This window comes from Pteropus vampyrus, unplaced genomic scaffold (genome assembly GCF_000151845.1).
Source record: "Pteropus vampyrus isolate Shadow unplaced genomic scaffold, Pvam_2.0 Scaffold471, whole genome shotgun sequence".
NCBI classification, from domain to species: Eukaryota; Metazoa; Chordata; class Mammalia; order Chiroptera; family Pteropodidae; genus Pteropus; species Pteropus vampyrus.
Window position 1 is genome coordinate 395,017 of NW_011889252.1, and position 17,274 is coordinate 412,290.

General features: G+C 44.6%; 1 protein-coding gene across 3 annotated transcripts in view; it reads right to left on the bottom strand.

Annotated features, from left to right (window-relative positions):
- Nucleotides 1-1,980: 1,980 nt before the first annotated feature.
- Nucleotides 1,981-17,274, bottom strand: part of ACVR1B (activin A receptor type 1B) — a 28,936-nt gene continuing 13,642 nt past the window's right edge. For all 3 annotated transcript variants that reach the window (XM_011382351.2, XM_011382350.2, XM_011382352.2), the window contains 6 exons: nucleotides 14,319-14,549; nucleotides 11,669-11,836; nucleotides 10,490-10,646; nucleotides 9,173-9,297; nucleotides 6,651-6,781; nucleotides 1,981-5,134 (listed from right to left, as the gene is read on the bottom strand). In XM_011382351.2, coding sequence (XP_011380653.1) covers nucleotides 5,009-5,134; nucleotides 6,651-6,781; nucleotides 9,173-9,297; nucleotides 10,490-10,646; nucleotides 11,669-11,836; nucleotides 14,319-14,549 — 938 coding nt within the window. In that variant the 3' untranslated portion in view covers nucleotides 1,981-5,008. The remainder of the gene's footprint in view (nucleotides 5,135-6,650; nucleotides 6,782-9,172; nucleotides 9,298-10,489; nucleotides 10,647-11,668; nucleotides 11,837-14,318; nucleotides 14,550-17,274) is intronic.

Genomic DNA, 17,274 nt, shown 5'->3' on the forward strand with positions numbered 1-17,274 from the left:
AATCTTCCTACCCCATTAGCCCCTATCCTTGGCTTCCAAGGAGCATTCCCTGACAGACCCAGGTCTATATGCCATAGTCCTTAAATCCCATCCACCCTGACCATGGGATGCCCACCAACTTTCAGCTGGGTATGGTGCCAGTTGTTTGGTCAAACACCAATCTGGAGGTTGCTGTGAAGGTATGTTTTAGATGTGATTAACATTTAAATCAGCAGAGTTTGAGGAAAGCAGATTATCCTCCCTAATGTGGATGGGCTGGCTTCATCCAATCAGGTGAAAGATTTAAAAGACTGAGGTCCCCTGAGGAAGAAGGAGGTCCACCTCCAGACTGCCTTCGGACACAAGATGCAACACCAGTTCTTCCCTGGCTCTCTAGCTTGTCAGCCTGATTTCTACTTGCCAGCCCCCACAATTGAGTCAGTTCCTTAAAATATGTCTCTATCCACCCATCTTATTGGTTCTCTTTCTCTGGAGAACCCTAACACACCATTCTTGCCTTGATCCAAAGACTTCTCCCCTCCTGCCACCTTCATTCTGCATCTGACATGTTCCTGAGTGTCTCTTGAACACCGTTACTCTCTCTCTTAATTTTGTTTTGGCGGTGTTTAGCAAGTGTCTTCCAGACTGCAGAGATCAGAAGACACGGCCTAGGGTGACAGAAATTTAAAATGTGTGAAACAAAAACCCATGAGAGGTAATCATCACATAGAGATGGTTTTCCTTTTATAAAAACTTAATATTAAAAAAAGTTAAAATCCAGACCCTCCCAATAAAATTAAAATTTAGATGAGTTCAAGTATCCTGTCATGGGCCTTCCAAAGGTGAAACACTGTTAGTAATCTTCAAGCAGAGAGCGACCAGCATGCGGGAAGTATGCGGAACCATAGAGACTGGACGCAGAGGCTAAAGACCCACAGTCTGTAATCAGACATCCCAAACCCAAGGTCTTTTCCACTCTTGAGCTACATTTATTTATTAGCAACTTACTTGACTTCTCAAACCCTCAATTTCCTAATCCATAAAGAGAGGATGGTAATGCCCACCTCGTACGCTGTTTTAGAATTAAAAGTTAAAATACGTAAAGCAAATTTTGGCACATTGCTTTAGCACACGGTAAGTTTTTGGTATTTGCTAATATTAACTGAAGAAACTCTAAGCTTTGCCAGATCCATGATAACATGACAGCTGCCTTCAAGTATTTTAAGGGACCTTATATGGAAGAGAGAAAGCGCTCTGAATCGCCTGTGGATAGCAGTCACATGGAGGTTGCCTGGTTCTACATAGGAGCTTTCTACAGAGCAGAGGGCCAGCAGGTGGAAGTTTGTAGTCTTGAGTGTCGCAGCACAGGCCTGCAACCTTGTGGCAGGAATCCTGCGTGGAGTCAAGTGCCTCATGGGTGGTAGATCAGGCGACCTCTAGGGTCCCATCTAAACACAAGATTCTAAGATTCTAGGACTTTAATCCCAGTTCCCTCAGCTTTGAGATTGAGAGGCATTCGCAGCTACCCCCCACAGTGAAAATACCAGAGGACCCACTGGAGACTCTCATATCAAAGTCACCTAAGCATCCCCAAATTCACATTTATACTCTGACATAGGAGGAAGCAAAAATCGAGGCAAGCAAAAACCTGGATAGTTAGGCTGCCTTTAAGACCAAGTGATTTGTGACTAAGCAGGATCAAGACCCTCTTTTGTATAAAGAGAACAATGCTAAAAGACAAAACAAAGCCCAAGAAAAGGTATTCAGTGTTTTCTGATCCCTCTCACATGCCAGGCCCTCCTCTATGAAACACAGAGGAACAGTCGGAGACCCAACTTGAGCAGATCAGCCCCTCTTCTGATGTGACCCGCTGCGTGTTGACAACACACCCCAGCAGGTGGGAGGGTAGAAACACTACCTTAGAACATCTGCCTGTGCCCAACTCCCCCTGACAACAGCTGGGAGCAGTCCACAGATAGAAAAGAGACAGCACCAGAACAGCTCTGTGAATAAAACTTTAATAATGTACAGCAGAAATTGGACAGGCTCATTCTTATATTAAAACAAAAGATTTCCTATATTACAACTTATTTACATTTGCATACTGAAGAGGTAAAGTGTCTAAGTGGCTATTTTACAGTCCTTTCTAATAAAATGTACAAAAACAAACAGAAGTACCGAGAATGCCGTTCGGGGGCCTTGATGGCGACAATAAGAACGGGCTTGGACTTGGTCTGTGAATCCAGAGGTGCAGGTAGCCCTAAGGATCAGGGTTGGCCTCAGGGCCAAACAGCACGCTTCAGGCTGTAGTTTCTCCCCAACTCTCTAACTCCTGGTGTTGAGTGGTGGGGGTGAAGGTGAGAGCTTCCCAAAAAACTGCTCAGTCTTCCCCTGGAGGAGCTGGACTTGTCCGTGGTGAGGACAGGAGGGCCACCTGGGGAGTGGCTAGTGGCTTGGGAATCCCTGGGTTGAGGAGTGTTGGCAGATCCCAGAGGCTGGTTGTGAAAGGGACACAGGAGTCTAATTCCTGTTACCACCTAGAACCCGCCAGGTTCTGCTGCAGGGTGGAGAGGTGGGGGGTCCACAGGGGTGGAGAAAGAAGGTCCCCCTGATGACAATTGGTATTCAAGGGAAAGTAATCAGTAGCCAGTAAATTGGCCCAAAAGGTTAGGGGAAGATCTCCTTTAACACAAGGAAAGAGGCAATACATCAGGAAAATAAATAGGAAGGCCAGGGCATAGGGGAAACATGTAAGCAGGGAGAGGGCTCTCCCCCTCCTCCACAAGCTTTGGCAGAGAATCGCTGGGCTGGAGGCAGGGGTGCTCTGAGGCTGCATCCATAACATGCTCCCCTGGGGGCAGGAGGGGCTCAGAATGAATGCAGTGATTGGGCTCTCATGCCCACCACCGGTCTCTTTGGTGTGTAGGAGGGGCATCCTTGCTCCTTGGTGGTCTTCTATAAGAGCAATCATTCCAGGCTCAAAAGGCTCTCAGAACCAACTACTGTATGAAAACTTCTGGTTTCAAAACAGGCATCCACTAACTTGGATCAGCTCCTTCTTCAGTGCTCCAAGAGTAGGACCCAAGCCTGTCTTGTTCGCAGCTGCACTGGCAGTGCCTGGCGCGACGCCTGGCACCCAGCAGGCACTCAACAAACATTTGTTGAATAAATGCCTGGGGGAGGAGAAGGTGCAACCAGCTGGACAATGCACAAAAAGCTAGGGCCCCAGCACAAAAACCGCTTATAGAATAGGCAGGGTCGGGGGACAAAGCTCAAGAGAGACTGACTCCCGGGGCAAGGAGGGACTCTCACTGCTGGGTGGGGACAGGCTCAGGTATAAGGACAGACATTTCCAGTGTGATCGAGCTATGTGCGTATGATTGAAGCATTTTTTTGTGTGTGGTTATTTTTGTAGGGATTTCTTTAAAAACAAATAGATTGAGAGGTAATCATCACATAGAGATGGTTTTCCTTTTATAAAAACTTAATATTAAAAAAAGTTAAAATCCAGACCCTCCCAATAAAATTAAAAACAAAACAAAACAAAACAAAAACCTAAAACCACTCCAGTTAAAAGTTATGGCTTCAAAGTTATTATATACCTAAGATATGCTGACCAAACCACCACCCACAACCGTGCTTCTAGACATCGTTAAATACTACACTCAGGTTAAATATCAGGTTCAGCTCAGGCTGTTCCCTTTAGAAGGGCCCCTGAAGTGGGTGCAAGCCTTATATCTTCCCTCCACCGTAATCAGATAATCCAGTAAAAGACCCATGCAGATGCCTCCCTCCCACCCCTATTCCCTCCCCATTCTTTGCCCCCCTTTCCTTTCCCCACCCTAAACCTACCACCAAAAATATACACTGCTGTTTCCAGAATCTGGGATATGAAAGACAGATGTGACATTCCAATCTGAGTCCCAAGATCTGGGCTTCAAATTCCTTGGGCCTTCCTTGATGTTGCCGAGTCTGATGCCCTGGGCTGGCTCATTTCCCACGGTTGCCACTGACTACAACACCCGAGACTTCCACTAAGATGCTTTCCCTGCCCGCCCTACCCCTCCTTCACATTTGGACCCAAAAGCCTCGCCTGCCATGGACAACTGGGCCAGCTTTGGTTCCGGTCTGAAATGGAGAGGGAGAGCTTTGCTGACATAAGGTGGGCAGAGCAGCCTGCTGGGAAGGGAGGACGACCGTGGCTCAGGGCTCCAGGGAGTGGGGGAAGAAAGGGAGACCTCCGAGAAGGGCACCAGGACACAAGACACTGCTCACTACTGAACAGAGGCACCAGCACGCAGAGACGGCATGACAACCACACCCCTGACCTGCACATGCACCAAAAGCTCAAGCAGGGAAGTACGCACCTATAGACACACACATACACACACATACACACACACACACACACACACACACACACACGTTTAAGGGCATGGCACGAACCAGGCACAACAGAGGATGCACCTCGGCACATGCACACACGGCTGGACAGACAGGCGGCAGATTTTGCCTCCACTGGCAGTCCCTCCAGATGTCCGTGCGAGGGCGGAGCACGGGGCCCACAGCTGCCTGTGAGAGGGGCTGCACTTCTGGTTCCTCTGGGCCATCTCGATGTGCTGGAGTTGCTCCCTGGAGGAAAATCCTCAGTGCTAGCTAGCACTGGCAACATTCGGCTTCGCCTGGGCCCTCCCAGGCTTCCCCGGCACCACTCCTGGCTATCGGCCAGATGCACTGGGTTTTGCAGGACTTCCCACTACAACCAGTTTGAGTTGTGGCACTGAGTTCTCCATACCATTCGCTCTCAGAGTCTCCATGCCATCAGGAGGTAAATATAAAAGGTGTCTGTGTCTCAAACCCAACGTGAGAGTGAGCAGGTCTCCCGGGCTCTGTCCCTCTTGCAGGCCAGGGCTTCTGACCAGAGGGCTGGGCAGAAACGAGAGGTAGGCCTCCATCGTACGCTCAACATGGCAGCTCTGTGTATAGTCCTTGCTGCGCAGGGTTGTTGTGTAGGGGGAGTGGAACAGGGTTAGATCTTCACATCTTCCTGCACGCTGAGCTGGGAAAGGGTTTTCTTAATACGCAGAGCAGTCAGGCGGGCCGCACCGTTGGCATACCAACACTCCCGCATCATCTTCCCCATCACTCGTAACGCCTGCACAGAGACCAGAGGGTGTCAATTTGACCCTGCCCTGTGGAAGCCTTTCTGGTCCCTAGGTTCTTCCTCATTTCTCAGTGCAGTCCATCAAAATCTCCTCTCCCCCTAGGAAAATGCTCTGCAACATACTTCTCCCCTTGGCGCACCCTTCCTTAAGGGACAGGTTGTGCAGGCAAAAGGAGAAAGCTGCATCCTGAAGAGGGGAGACCCTCTCTGCAAGAACAGTTGGCCATTCCCCATCATCTGGGTAATCTTGAAAGAAATATCCACGACAGACTGCGACCTGAAAATCATTTCTGTCAGGTTTGATTGTTTACTCATTGTTCTTTTAAAAAGCAGCATATGAACCAGGGATACACCTTGGCAGGTGCACACACTGGCTGTAATCCCACGGTTCGTATGCAGAGACTGGGGGAGAGGCATGGTGAAGAAGTAGGAAAGCAGCCCCTGAAAGCCTGAAAGCATCCTGTCAGGGGCAGAACACTACACTGCCATTGCCAGGACGACATAGGCGACCACTATGGTAGGGCCAAGAGGTGACATGGAAGGTCACCTATGGACTGTGCTGATTGTTGAGGGCTGTAAAGTTCCTCAATTGCTGCCCTAGGCCGGTGGTTTTCAAAATTCTGTGTAACAGTGGAACCTATTTGTCTAAGTTGAATCCCAACATGTAAACAGCACTGACTGAAGAGGGAGTGGGGGAGGGCAGTAAAACCAGCTCTTCCAGTTTCGCACTCATCCTCTGAAGTATACCTAACCTGGGGAGTCCAAGAAACATTTTGGAAAGTGCTGCTCTACTAAGCAATGAGAAGGCATCCCCTAAAATGTGAACTAAGTAATTTTGCTCTTCGATGCAGAAACGCCCTCTAGTGGTTATACTCCTTAAAAGCAGAACCCTGAGGGAAAAGGAGGCCCACGTGCACTTAGCCAGGCAAACCCTCTGAAGACTTTAAGAACAATGTTTATTAGGAACCTGTATCATAAATTAGTCCTCATATCAATTCTTTCTACCAAATGTTGTCCCCTTCCCACTTCATCTGCCATCTCTTCCAAATTCAAATTCTCTCCACCCTCCTCTCTTCTGAGTTGTTAGAAAGGCCACCTCTCTCACAGACATGTTCTCGCTAAGTCCAATCCCTTATTCTGTACCCTTCATGGAGGCTTCTTCTTCACTCAGCCATAGTGCTTGGCTCACCCTTGTGGCTCCACAGCCACTTTTCTAGTTAGACAGGTCTATTTGCTCCTGCTCGCTTTTTGTTTCTGTCTCTTGCCCACCTCTCTCATCTGTGCCTGGAGACCAACTCTTTTTCTTCCACTAGTCTGTCCATTCCAAAGGAGACCAGACAGTGCCCAGGACAAGGGACTGTGGCCCCTCAGGGCTTAGTGTGTAACAGCACATAGTGGTATATCATAAGTGACACTCGGCAGTACCCTTGGAGTTGGACCTACTGTCAAGTAAGATAGAGAAATCAGGCAAATGGAAAAGCAGCACCAGGCAGGGGGAGCTTCCTACCTCATAACTCTGCCACCAGTTGGGGATGTTGGGACGTAGCTTCTGGTCGCAAACGACCTTTCGCATTTCCTCAATAGAAGGGTCAGAGGGCACTAAGTCATAATATGGCAGCTGATATTCTTCATGGACTCCTAGGAGAAAAAAAAGTTCACCTGAGTTGCCAATAGAAGGAAGAGATTACTCAAAAGCCAGTGAGAACCACCACACTGTGATCTGCAAATACTACTTCCCACTAAGAGGATCTAGGGCTCTCTGGAGAGCTTGGCTGATCTGGATATAGAGCAAGAAGTACACGAGATTAGCCAGGGACATCTTTTTCATACCAAAACACAAGAAAACTATCAAAGACCACTGAGGTTAAGTCAAAAGGCACTAACTTGAAAAGCTGCCAACTAGCCAAAGATGAGAATATTTAAGCAACAGTAAGACTAACTAATAACTTCAATGAAAATATTTAAAACCCACCAGTTCATAATGATACTAAACAACATCAACAACAAAGAAACCCCCAAAACCTCAGTCACTTTTGTAGGATAACAGTGAACAAACTCATTATTTTGAAAAATGGTAAATAAATAAAAGTCAAGTATTTTTCCTGTCTTTCTTATTTAAATTATACATCTTGGTAACCAGAGACAATTAAGGATAAGTTTCTCTTTCAAGAAATCTAGCTAATACATGAAGATTGACAGAATCATAATATTGGCATTTCTCAATCTTAATAAATTTGGATTTGGACAATGATCATCGATGGCTGTTAACTTCACAAAAAGAGAGAACATTATGCGCCTTGTAACAGAAGGATTGTTTTGGTGGGGTGGGAATATATGTACTAGTCTTAAATCTGACTATTATAGGAAACAAGAGAACATATGAACTCCATGAAAAGGCAATCAGCAAAACCTAGACAGGAAAACTTTATAAGACAAATGACTGGATTCTCTAATTAAAAACCGTGGAAGAAAAAAATGGAGGTGAAACTTACAGATTACGAGACTTAAGAGGTACATCAATCAACTGCAATGGATGAACATTATTTGAACTCTGATTCAAACAAACTGTTTTTAAAAAATTTAGGAAAAAATTGGGGAATTCTTAACACTGATGTAAATGACATCAAGAATTAATGTTCATTTTTTAGTGTGATACGAGTATATTTTTGAGGTCCTTATCTTTTAGACCTACCAAACTGAAATATTTTCCATAATAAAAAGTTAATTTAAAAAATCCAGTATAGCTTTCTCATGGCCTTTTCCAGGAAAAACTTGAGCTAATAGGAGAGATTTTTAAACAGAATCTGACTTAGTAATTATCTAAGGGGTAGTTAAGAGCTTAAGCTCTGGCCTCAGTCTGCCAAAGTTTGAATCCTAGTTTCATTAGCTGTGTGACCTTGGACGAACTACCTAATCTCTCTGTGATAAATTTTCTTCAACTGCAAAATGGTGACAGTTATAGAACCCACTTTCCGGGTATAAGTTTGTAACAAAGATTAAATAAGTTTATATATAACAAGTGGTGTTAGCATTATTAACATACACTTAGCCTAAATTTATAATTGATATGAGGAAGAAAAAAATTAACTCATTCAGTTTAAGACCTGTGTGACCAGATTTTTTAAAATCTGTTTTTATATAATGATCAAAATTTAAGATGTATAATTCCATGAATAATACCTGGGTGCCCTCTCCCTAAGTTGGGTCTTTCCAAAAATACCATAAAGGGAAAAAGGCAATAATACAGAAAAGGGTTCTGCTGGAAGACTAACCAGTTCTTTTTAATTAATTTAATTTAATCACCTTCCACTGACATGGAATCACTTACATCTAAGATAAATGGCTGAGGGCAGGGTTCTTGAACTTGATCACGTGGCAGAATACTTGAAAGTCATTGTAAAATACTGATGTACTAAGCTGATGAAAAAAAATGTTTTCTGCTATATCTGATACTACCTTTCACTGGATTCTGACATGGATGAGCAATTGCAAATTTGGAATTAAATCTTTGGAAGATTTAAGAAAAAAATACAGGAGAAAAAAACTCATTTTGAGAAAATTCTATGCATTAAGCTTTCTCCTAAAAATTGAGAAATTACCACTATTATCCTATCAAGGAAACCCTATGTTCCCCAGGAATGTAGCTTGAGAGCCAGTATGTTAGCATATACTGCCTCCTATGTAAAGGAGACTCCTGTATTAGTCCTGTGCTATTCCCACTCAGGCTTTCTCAACCTCCACAAACCAATAAAAACGATGTGTTAAAAAAAAAAGCCAACTGAACCTCCAAAATGGTTATCGCAATGTACAACACTATTTTAGAAACTGGTCTAAAGAGTAAACACACCCTTTGCATAACTGCCTCCAAGGTTCCCTTATCTTTGATGAGAACCCTAAGTGTCATGTGCTCTGACACTAGGCATCCAACAGGTTGTAAAAAGAAAGAAGGCAGTAGAACACCAACACCCTCGGTAATCCAGCATCCTGAACTGGGAGGCAGGAGCAAGAGAAGGCAGAAAAGAAAGGTACCTCCAGAATTGCATCTTCGGGCAATCTCCCAATATACAAGTCCAAGGGCATAGATATCAGCACATTTAAAGGAGTCAAAGTGCTTCATGTTAATGGTTTCATCAAGTACTTCAGGGGCCATGTATCTACAACAGCAAAGGAAACATGATCATGCACAGAAAAAGATGACTTCTCTACTTATTGATTCAGGGGCCCTCTGAATATTGGCAAGCATCACCCCAAGATAGCCCCTTGGCGAGGAGGAAGAGATCAATTCTCTTTGTTGCAACTCCCATGTGTTTTGGATTTGAATCTAAATACTTCAGAGTAAGTTTGATGATACTAGGCTACTCTTATTTGTATTGCTACTTTTTAACCATCAAGATTTACTTTTAGCATGTTTTGATTTCTTGGCAAAGGTACTTGTACTGTGGGCCATAGGGCAGTTAGTAGTACATAAAATCTGATTGCTACAAAGGTCTTGGACTTTGTTAAATGTAACCACAGGAATGGGCTGACATTAAATGTCCTTCTGCACTTCTGTTATCTATCCTGATTACAGATATGTGAAAATTCATTCCAGATAGTCATCAATGTACCCCTCAGCTAATTAGTACTACTCTAGCCACTCCCCTCCACATACACAGTAAGGAAAATCAGGGGATCACCTCAGGCCTCACACTTTGGGGCTTAGGTCATTCATTCAGGTCAAAGGGAAAAAACATGATTCAGTGAAATGCACTGAGATTCAGCAGAAAAACAGACCTCCTGTTCCATCCTATTAAAAGACAATTCCGTTCACAACTCATGAAGTCAATCTGCAATCACAATTCCTTAGTCCTTATTTCACTTCTGTATGAAGCGGGAAGCAGGCCTATAATCCTGGGGGTGCCCTAATCTCCACTCTAGATTACCTCTGCTCTGGCTTGGCAAACCTGCTCTCTAAACCCCAAGCAAAACATGCTTCCTGCCTCCCCGGGGGTCTCTACACAAGCCATCCCTTTGGACAGCAACATTTCCCTCTTCCCACAGGCAAGTCCGGTGCCTATGCGCCCTCCAAATCTTGTTCCAGATTCTCTTTCTCTGCTGCTCTCCACTACCCAACACCACCAACAACTATGTGTATACAGTTCTATGGAGCTGTGCTCTTGGCACTTATATCTGTTAGATGTGACTGTGTAGCTTTCCAGTGTGGGGAGTGGGTGTTCTACTTTCTGCTGTCTTAGAGCAAGGATTACACCTCTTTTTTCTACACCTTCTCCTGTGCAACGGGAAGGGCCACACGTCGACTGCTCGGAACAAGTGTAGGGCACGGACAGAGGCCTAGGGCCTTCCTACCGTTTGGTTCCCACTCTCTGATTTGGAGCAATGTCAATGGTATCAGTGACGGCATCATGACGGACAGCCAGGCCCAGGTCTGCAATGGCGCACATGCCGTTTTTCTTCACCAGGATATTCTTTGACTTTAAGTCTCGATGAGCAATTCCAGGTTTCCCTGGGAGAGAAAAAACAGAGATCTTTAAAGAAAGATAGTAAAATGTGTTAAAAACACAGACTCTGCAGCCTGACTGGGTGGGTTCGAGTGTTGCCTTTGCCACCCACTAACCCTGGAAAAGTGACTTAACCCCTCTGTACTTCGGTCCCCTCAACCATAAAACAAGACTAATGCCAGTACTTACTTCTTGGGAATGCTGTGAGGATTAAATGCACTCATATAGGTAAGTAAAGAGCTTAGAAAAGCATAGTATTAGCTAATATTACTATTAATACTACTACTACTTGCCTTTCCAGAACTAATATGCTCTAGTATTGAATTGTTGAGGAATTCAGAGAAAAGTTGCTGCCTTGGCAATTAATAGGGATTGCTAATATCACCACAGAGGCTGGGAACAGGCCCAAACTTTAATGGCTGGTTTTCTGTCATGACCAGCAAGGGCTGTTGCCCTGGTCAGCCAGGCATCAGGGAGCACACCTGCTACTGCGACAAGATCCAGGGTTTCCCCAAGAGCTGCTGTTACAGTCAACCAGCAGGGATGCCCGAGGTCTTTTTCTTCCCACAAACCTTCCTAGATTAGCAAAGCCCAGTGTATAATCCACCCAGCAGTCTTTAAGTCAGCTGTCCCCAAAAATGAATGTGTGAAATTACTGAACTGATGCTTCTGTTCCATGAGTCTGTTCAATCTTCTTAGTTCCATTCTCTTACATGTGCACTACGGGCTTCTGAGATGATCACTCAATGAACACTAGCTCACCAACCAACATCTAACGTGTCAGGCCATGGAATGAAAAATAACTGAACATTTGCATTAGAGTCCCTGAGGGAATTCTGAAGACAGGTGGGAAAAAAACCCATGAGGTTTTTTTACCTTTCATACAAGTAAAGCTCAAACCTCTTTCCTTTAGATTACAGTTCTTAGGTCCACTTTTCTCAGTTAAGGAGTTTTGGGAACTAAATCAGGGTGGTACAAACTTTTAAAGTCTATCCAACTATACTGTCTCTCGGCTGGGTCCACTCACCTTGGGTGCCCACGATCTCCATGTGCAGGTGTGCCAGCCCGCTGGCAGCAGACAAGGCCAGCTTAATCATCCCCTCAATCGTCACGGTGTACCGGTTGAGATAATCAAACAGGGAGCCATGTTCATGATAGTCCGAGACAAGCCACAGCTGGGTCCAGGTGCCATTATCTGCAGAGAACCACAGAGGAGTTCCAGAAAAGACACAACCACAGAGGTTAAGGCAGGAAAGGAAGACTATGTGTACCAGACAGACTCCAGTTAGATTCCTGAATTCCTGCTTCTTCCTTGCACACCTCCTGCAGCCCCCTCTATGCCCATTTCATCTACAGGTGTCTACCAGTTCTAGGCTCCAGGAAGGTCAGAAGAACATTTCTTTCTTAGACTTGCTCCCTTATTTCTTGCAGGTGGCTACAGGATTCTTTACAGTGCTCCATTGTTACACCAAATTTGAAATATAAGGCATCCAGGAGAAGAGGAAGCATGTGCTTAGGGAAAGTAACAGGTAACACCTGCAACACTGCTTTTGATTCTGAAGAGACCTGCTCATCCACACATTAGCAACCACGACTGGCTGTATCCACCACTGCCAAAGAGAAAGGCTTCGCAGGTCCTCCTCGGTGCTCGAAGACCCTTTGAGCACAGCCTACCCTAGTCTCATTTGTAGCATTTCTTTCCTAAGTGCATTGTTCCAACCAGGCTATGAGCTCTCTGTGAGAGCAGGAAAGGGCTCCTTTGTGCATTAATGTATTCCAGGCCAAAAAACCACTTTTTGATACATGAAGAGCACACGTCCAAGTATTCCAGAGAGGTCATCTTAGCCTCAGAAGAGCAATGGAAGGTGGACAGCATACACTTTTATAAATGGTGTGGGTGTATAAGAGAGCACAGTGGGAAAGAGGAGGGGGAAGAAGAGAGAGAGAAAAAAAACCCCAAAAGCTGGCAATCTAATTAGGTTATGCTGCTGTCAACAGGAAAATTGGAAAGTAAATTGAGATCGCCTAAATTCCGGGCTGGTGCTAGTTCCAGGACTCTACACTATACATATCATGTTAAAAAGGCAAGAATGAAACAGTCTGATTTTCTCCTCCCCTGGCCCTAATGTGGGTTTCAACAGCCAGATCCCTTCTCGCACAGCTGCCAGAATCAATAAAGGGAGTGGCTCCTGGAAAAACACCAATCTTGACTTCTCTGATTACAAACAAGGGGTCCACCCAACATACCCCTATTATACTACAACCAGCCCCAAGTCTTGAGGGCCCTGCCAGTATGTTAAAAAGGAAGACTATGTTGATCTTTTAAAATATATGTAAGGTTTAAATCTTATCAAAAGGTGAAGCTGTTTTTTAAAAAAGGAACAGCTTATTCATAAAGAGTAAAAAAATTCTCTCTTCCTCTTCTTCCTTTGTGTAGAGTCTAACACTTTTCAGCTCAGGAGCAGATGAGGTCACTATAAACCCCCATAGCAATGTGGGGAATGAGCAGTTGTTTTAGGAAGGAAAAATAAACACTTAGCATCTTCCATAGGCTTTGTAGACACTAACTTCTAAAAATCGCTGTGGGAGCAAACTGTCACAACTGCCAGAGAGACTCTTCCAAACTATAAAACCATCACTGCATGGTCTATGACTTTAAGCGTACTTCCTGCCTATGTGTCTGTTGTCCCCTCTTCCTGGGAGCTGTGAAGGCAGGAACTGTCTTGTTCTTATGTGTGATAATGCAAGCAGCTGGCAGAGGTCCTGGCCCGTAGTCATCAATAGATGTTACTGAACTGATAAATGAAATTTCAGTTACTACCCACTATCTCAGAATACAATCCTCTCAAAAAGGCCCTCGCAGTCTGGCCTTCATTACCTCTCCACCATCTTTTGCTATATCATAACCATCCCAAGTCACCTGCAGGTTTCCAAACACACTTCACCTCTGCGCATGCGTCGGGAGTGCCTTTCTATTGGTTTTCCTTCCTGACCGACTCCTGCCACCTTCGCCTCAATCAAGCTTGTGTGACCTCCCTGACCCCCACCTCACTCCCAATTTTGCTCACTAGAACAGCCTGTTGTTTTATTACTTCCTATAATCAATCATTACTTTGTTTCTTTGCTAGTCAGTGAGGTCCTCAAAAATGAGGACATGCCTGGCCAAACAAGAGAGACTCAAAAATTAAAGAAAAAATGAAAGCGAGAAAGGAGAAAATAAGAGACCTTGGGTACAAGTGGACTCAAAGCTGGGCCTGAAGGCCATGAGGTAACACTTTAGGGCAGAGAGGTCATCACCAGGCTGTGCTCACTCCACCACAAACATATGCTGCTGGTATGCCACAGAATGTGGCCTACACACTTTTCTGGGGCCATCCTCTCCTAGGGCCCCTCAGGGACTACCCTGGGGGTGGGTTTGGGAGTGTCGTGGAAGGGAAACTGAGTAGGCAGGACAAGAGATTTACTTGTTCATCTGTTTAATAACTACTTATTTACTTGTTTAGTGATCTGGGTTTCTATACAAGCTTTTTGTAGAAGTTTGAAAACTATTACCTTATTTAGATTCTTTCTGTGGGTAATAACTAAGAAGGCAAACAGAGCTGTGCTATCCCCGGTCACCTCCTCCATCTGGGGCCATGGTTGGCTTTAGGACACTGTATCCAAACCCAGCTCTTTACCTTTATTGTCAGCAGCAATAAATCCAAGAATGTTTTCATGGCGCAGCATGACGGTCTGGTATATCTCTGCTTCTCGGAACCAAGACCGTTCTTCACGAGAAGAGAAAATTTTCACAGCCACATCGCCACCTCTCCAGCGGCCACGCCACACTTCTCCAAACCGGCCCTTGCCAATAATCTCCTGTAAAACGATGGTTCGGGCCACTGTGCGCTGGACGAAAAGGGGTAATCCTATGGACAAAAGAATAGAAAGAAAGCTGACACTGTAAATTTGCTAAACTTAGTAACGCTCTCTTATTGCCATACTGGAAAAGCCCTTCCCACACGACCTCATGCTACACTGGTCCACTGACCATGGAGAACTGCAACTGCCCCTGCACCATGTCCAGGTAATCCACCAGGGAGCTAAGCCAGGACACAACAGAGTGAGTGAACACAGAAAGGGAAATGCATAGGATTATCTATTCCTTATCTAAGCAATTTGTCCTCTCAGTGAGTGTAGATGACAGATTTAAATATAAATGTCTGACCAGATTTACCAACTCTACAGCCAGCCTCTTGTGGGCCAATCCACCCACATCTGCCTTATGTTAATGGAAGAAGAGGGCAAAAAAAATGAAAGTGAGAGCTTGAGCACTGGAGTGCCTTCAGGCTGCTCTGTTCCTTGGCCACTAGAGGGCAGTGCTGTGTGGACCATGAAAGCTAAATTGTGGTGAGGGCATTTAAGGTTCCCCCCTTTTCTGGAGATCAAAGTTCGGCTCGAGTGTGACGCTCAAAATGTAAAATGGGAAACTATCATGCTTATTCTAAGATTAATTTTACTGTCTTTACAAGACTCATTTATCAACTCTCTCACAGCCCCTCCCGACAGATAAATACATAAATGTTATTAATCCCTAACTCTTGTGGATGTGAACTACCATTTACTGTATGCATACTATGCATTAGGCACTATGCTAAGGGCTTTACATAAATTATCTCATTTCCTCTCAACCACCTATAAGGCAGGTGTTGTTATCTCCATCTTACTGATGAGAAAACTAAGGCTCAAAGGGGACGATTAAGTAGTTCATTCAAATTCATACAAACAATAAGTGGCAATGCAGGGATTGAAATCTAGAACTGTGTAACTCCAAGGTTCATGTTTTTAACTACGACAGTATAGAACCAGCAAAATGTTTCTCAAACTGCATCCCTTTTCCCCATCCCCTCTGTGCCCTATCCTAGTTCTGGCCCTTCTTTAAAACACTTCTAACTGGTCTTTCTGCCTCCCCTCTCACCCTGCTCCTGCCTTGCAGCCCACACACAGCCCCGCCTCACCCTGCCCATCCTCACAGGAAGGTAGTAAATGAATGAACTCACCCTCCACACCACTGCCAGAACGCTTTCCCCAGAAAAATATGGACATTTCTTTTCCCACACGAAAACTTTCAGGAGATGCCTCTCGCCTTGCCAGACAAAAGCACAGCACTCAAGGTCCTTTCTGCCTTCATCAGTCTGATGCCACCACCCCCAGCATGGGTGCACCATGCCGGCCTTTCTACCATTCCCTAAACACTCGGTGAACTTTATGCCTTTCTGTCCTTTTACTCAAGGGATTTTCCTTGGCCTGGAAAGTTCTCTGCCCTCCCATCTCTCTTAAAACTTTGAACTCAATCTTCAAAATCCTCTAAAATAGTCCTCCTCTGTGAGACCCTTCCCAACAATCCCTGTCTCTTCTATCTAACCCTCATTGGGCCTCTTTCTCATCGTTTTACCCTATATCACCCAGAGGGTAGTCAATTCATATATTGTTGATATGAACTGAACATCACATAAACAACAAGGACTTATTTATTTTAAATCTACAGTATTAAAACTCCAACACTTTGGAAGCTCTGCATATTCTGGATTAAGAATGGACTAAACCATCCAGAGAGAAATAGTTATTAATCATTTTACTCCAGCTGACTAAGTAACTGCATGGACCTTCCTGAGCCTCTCAGCCGGTCCTGATCTTAAAAAAGACTCCAGAAAACCCAAGCTAACCTCTTCTAGCAGAAAATTCAATCACAGAGTCAGTCAGGCAGTTCTAACCACTGCCCTACCTCTTTCAGCAAAGAACAAGCCATATATTTTCTCTCTTCCTAAAAATATGCAGCTTTTAAATATATCCATCATTTTGGCACTCTCTACTGCAGAGCTTAATAAAGGCAAAACACTAAAATTCAAGAGATGTCACAGCTCAAAGTATTCCTTGTGCTCAAGGAGAAATGTCTGGTCATGACTGATGGCATAATTTCCCTACAGAAGTCTTGTCACATGGCAAAGAAACATACATAAGCACAAAATTCTCACAAATGTGATTCTATATGTTTTAGCTAGAATGGCAACAGTGACCTTTGTGGATCTTTTTACAAGGACAGACTACCACCATCACTAAAATAACTGTTTATCTTCATAAGATGACTCTTTTGCAATTAATATTCGCATCTGATAGCTAGCTGAGCTATATACCCTGGGGCATGAACAACCCAATTCCCCTTATCCTAAAATCTGGTCTCACATCAAGGTCCAGTGTTCATCTAAGAAAGACGTGGTTACCAACAGGCAGTACAGAAAATAGTGCTAATGCCCTGCTGAAAGCCTAAGCTGCCTTTATTTAACCCCCGCCCAAAAAGCCCTGGGCAACTGATACAAGTCAATGATTCACCAAACTCCAGCTTTCAGCTTTACTCAATGTCCTTAAACTCCCCTTGTGGTTGCTCAGAGATCAATGATTACCTGTCACCACCTAACAGGAAAGTGGCACACTCCTGTCTTTCAAAAGGGGCCCTTAAATTGAGCACTCCATTGCTCAGGTGGAACCAGGTGAATTTTAATAGATGTATGGTTACAGGACTTGAAGAGAGGCAGAATTTCTGAAATGGAGAGTTTTACATTTGACCTTTGGAATCCCAGGGAGTGAAAGATTTTC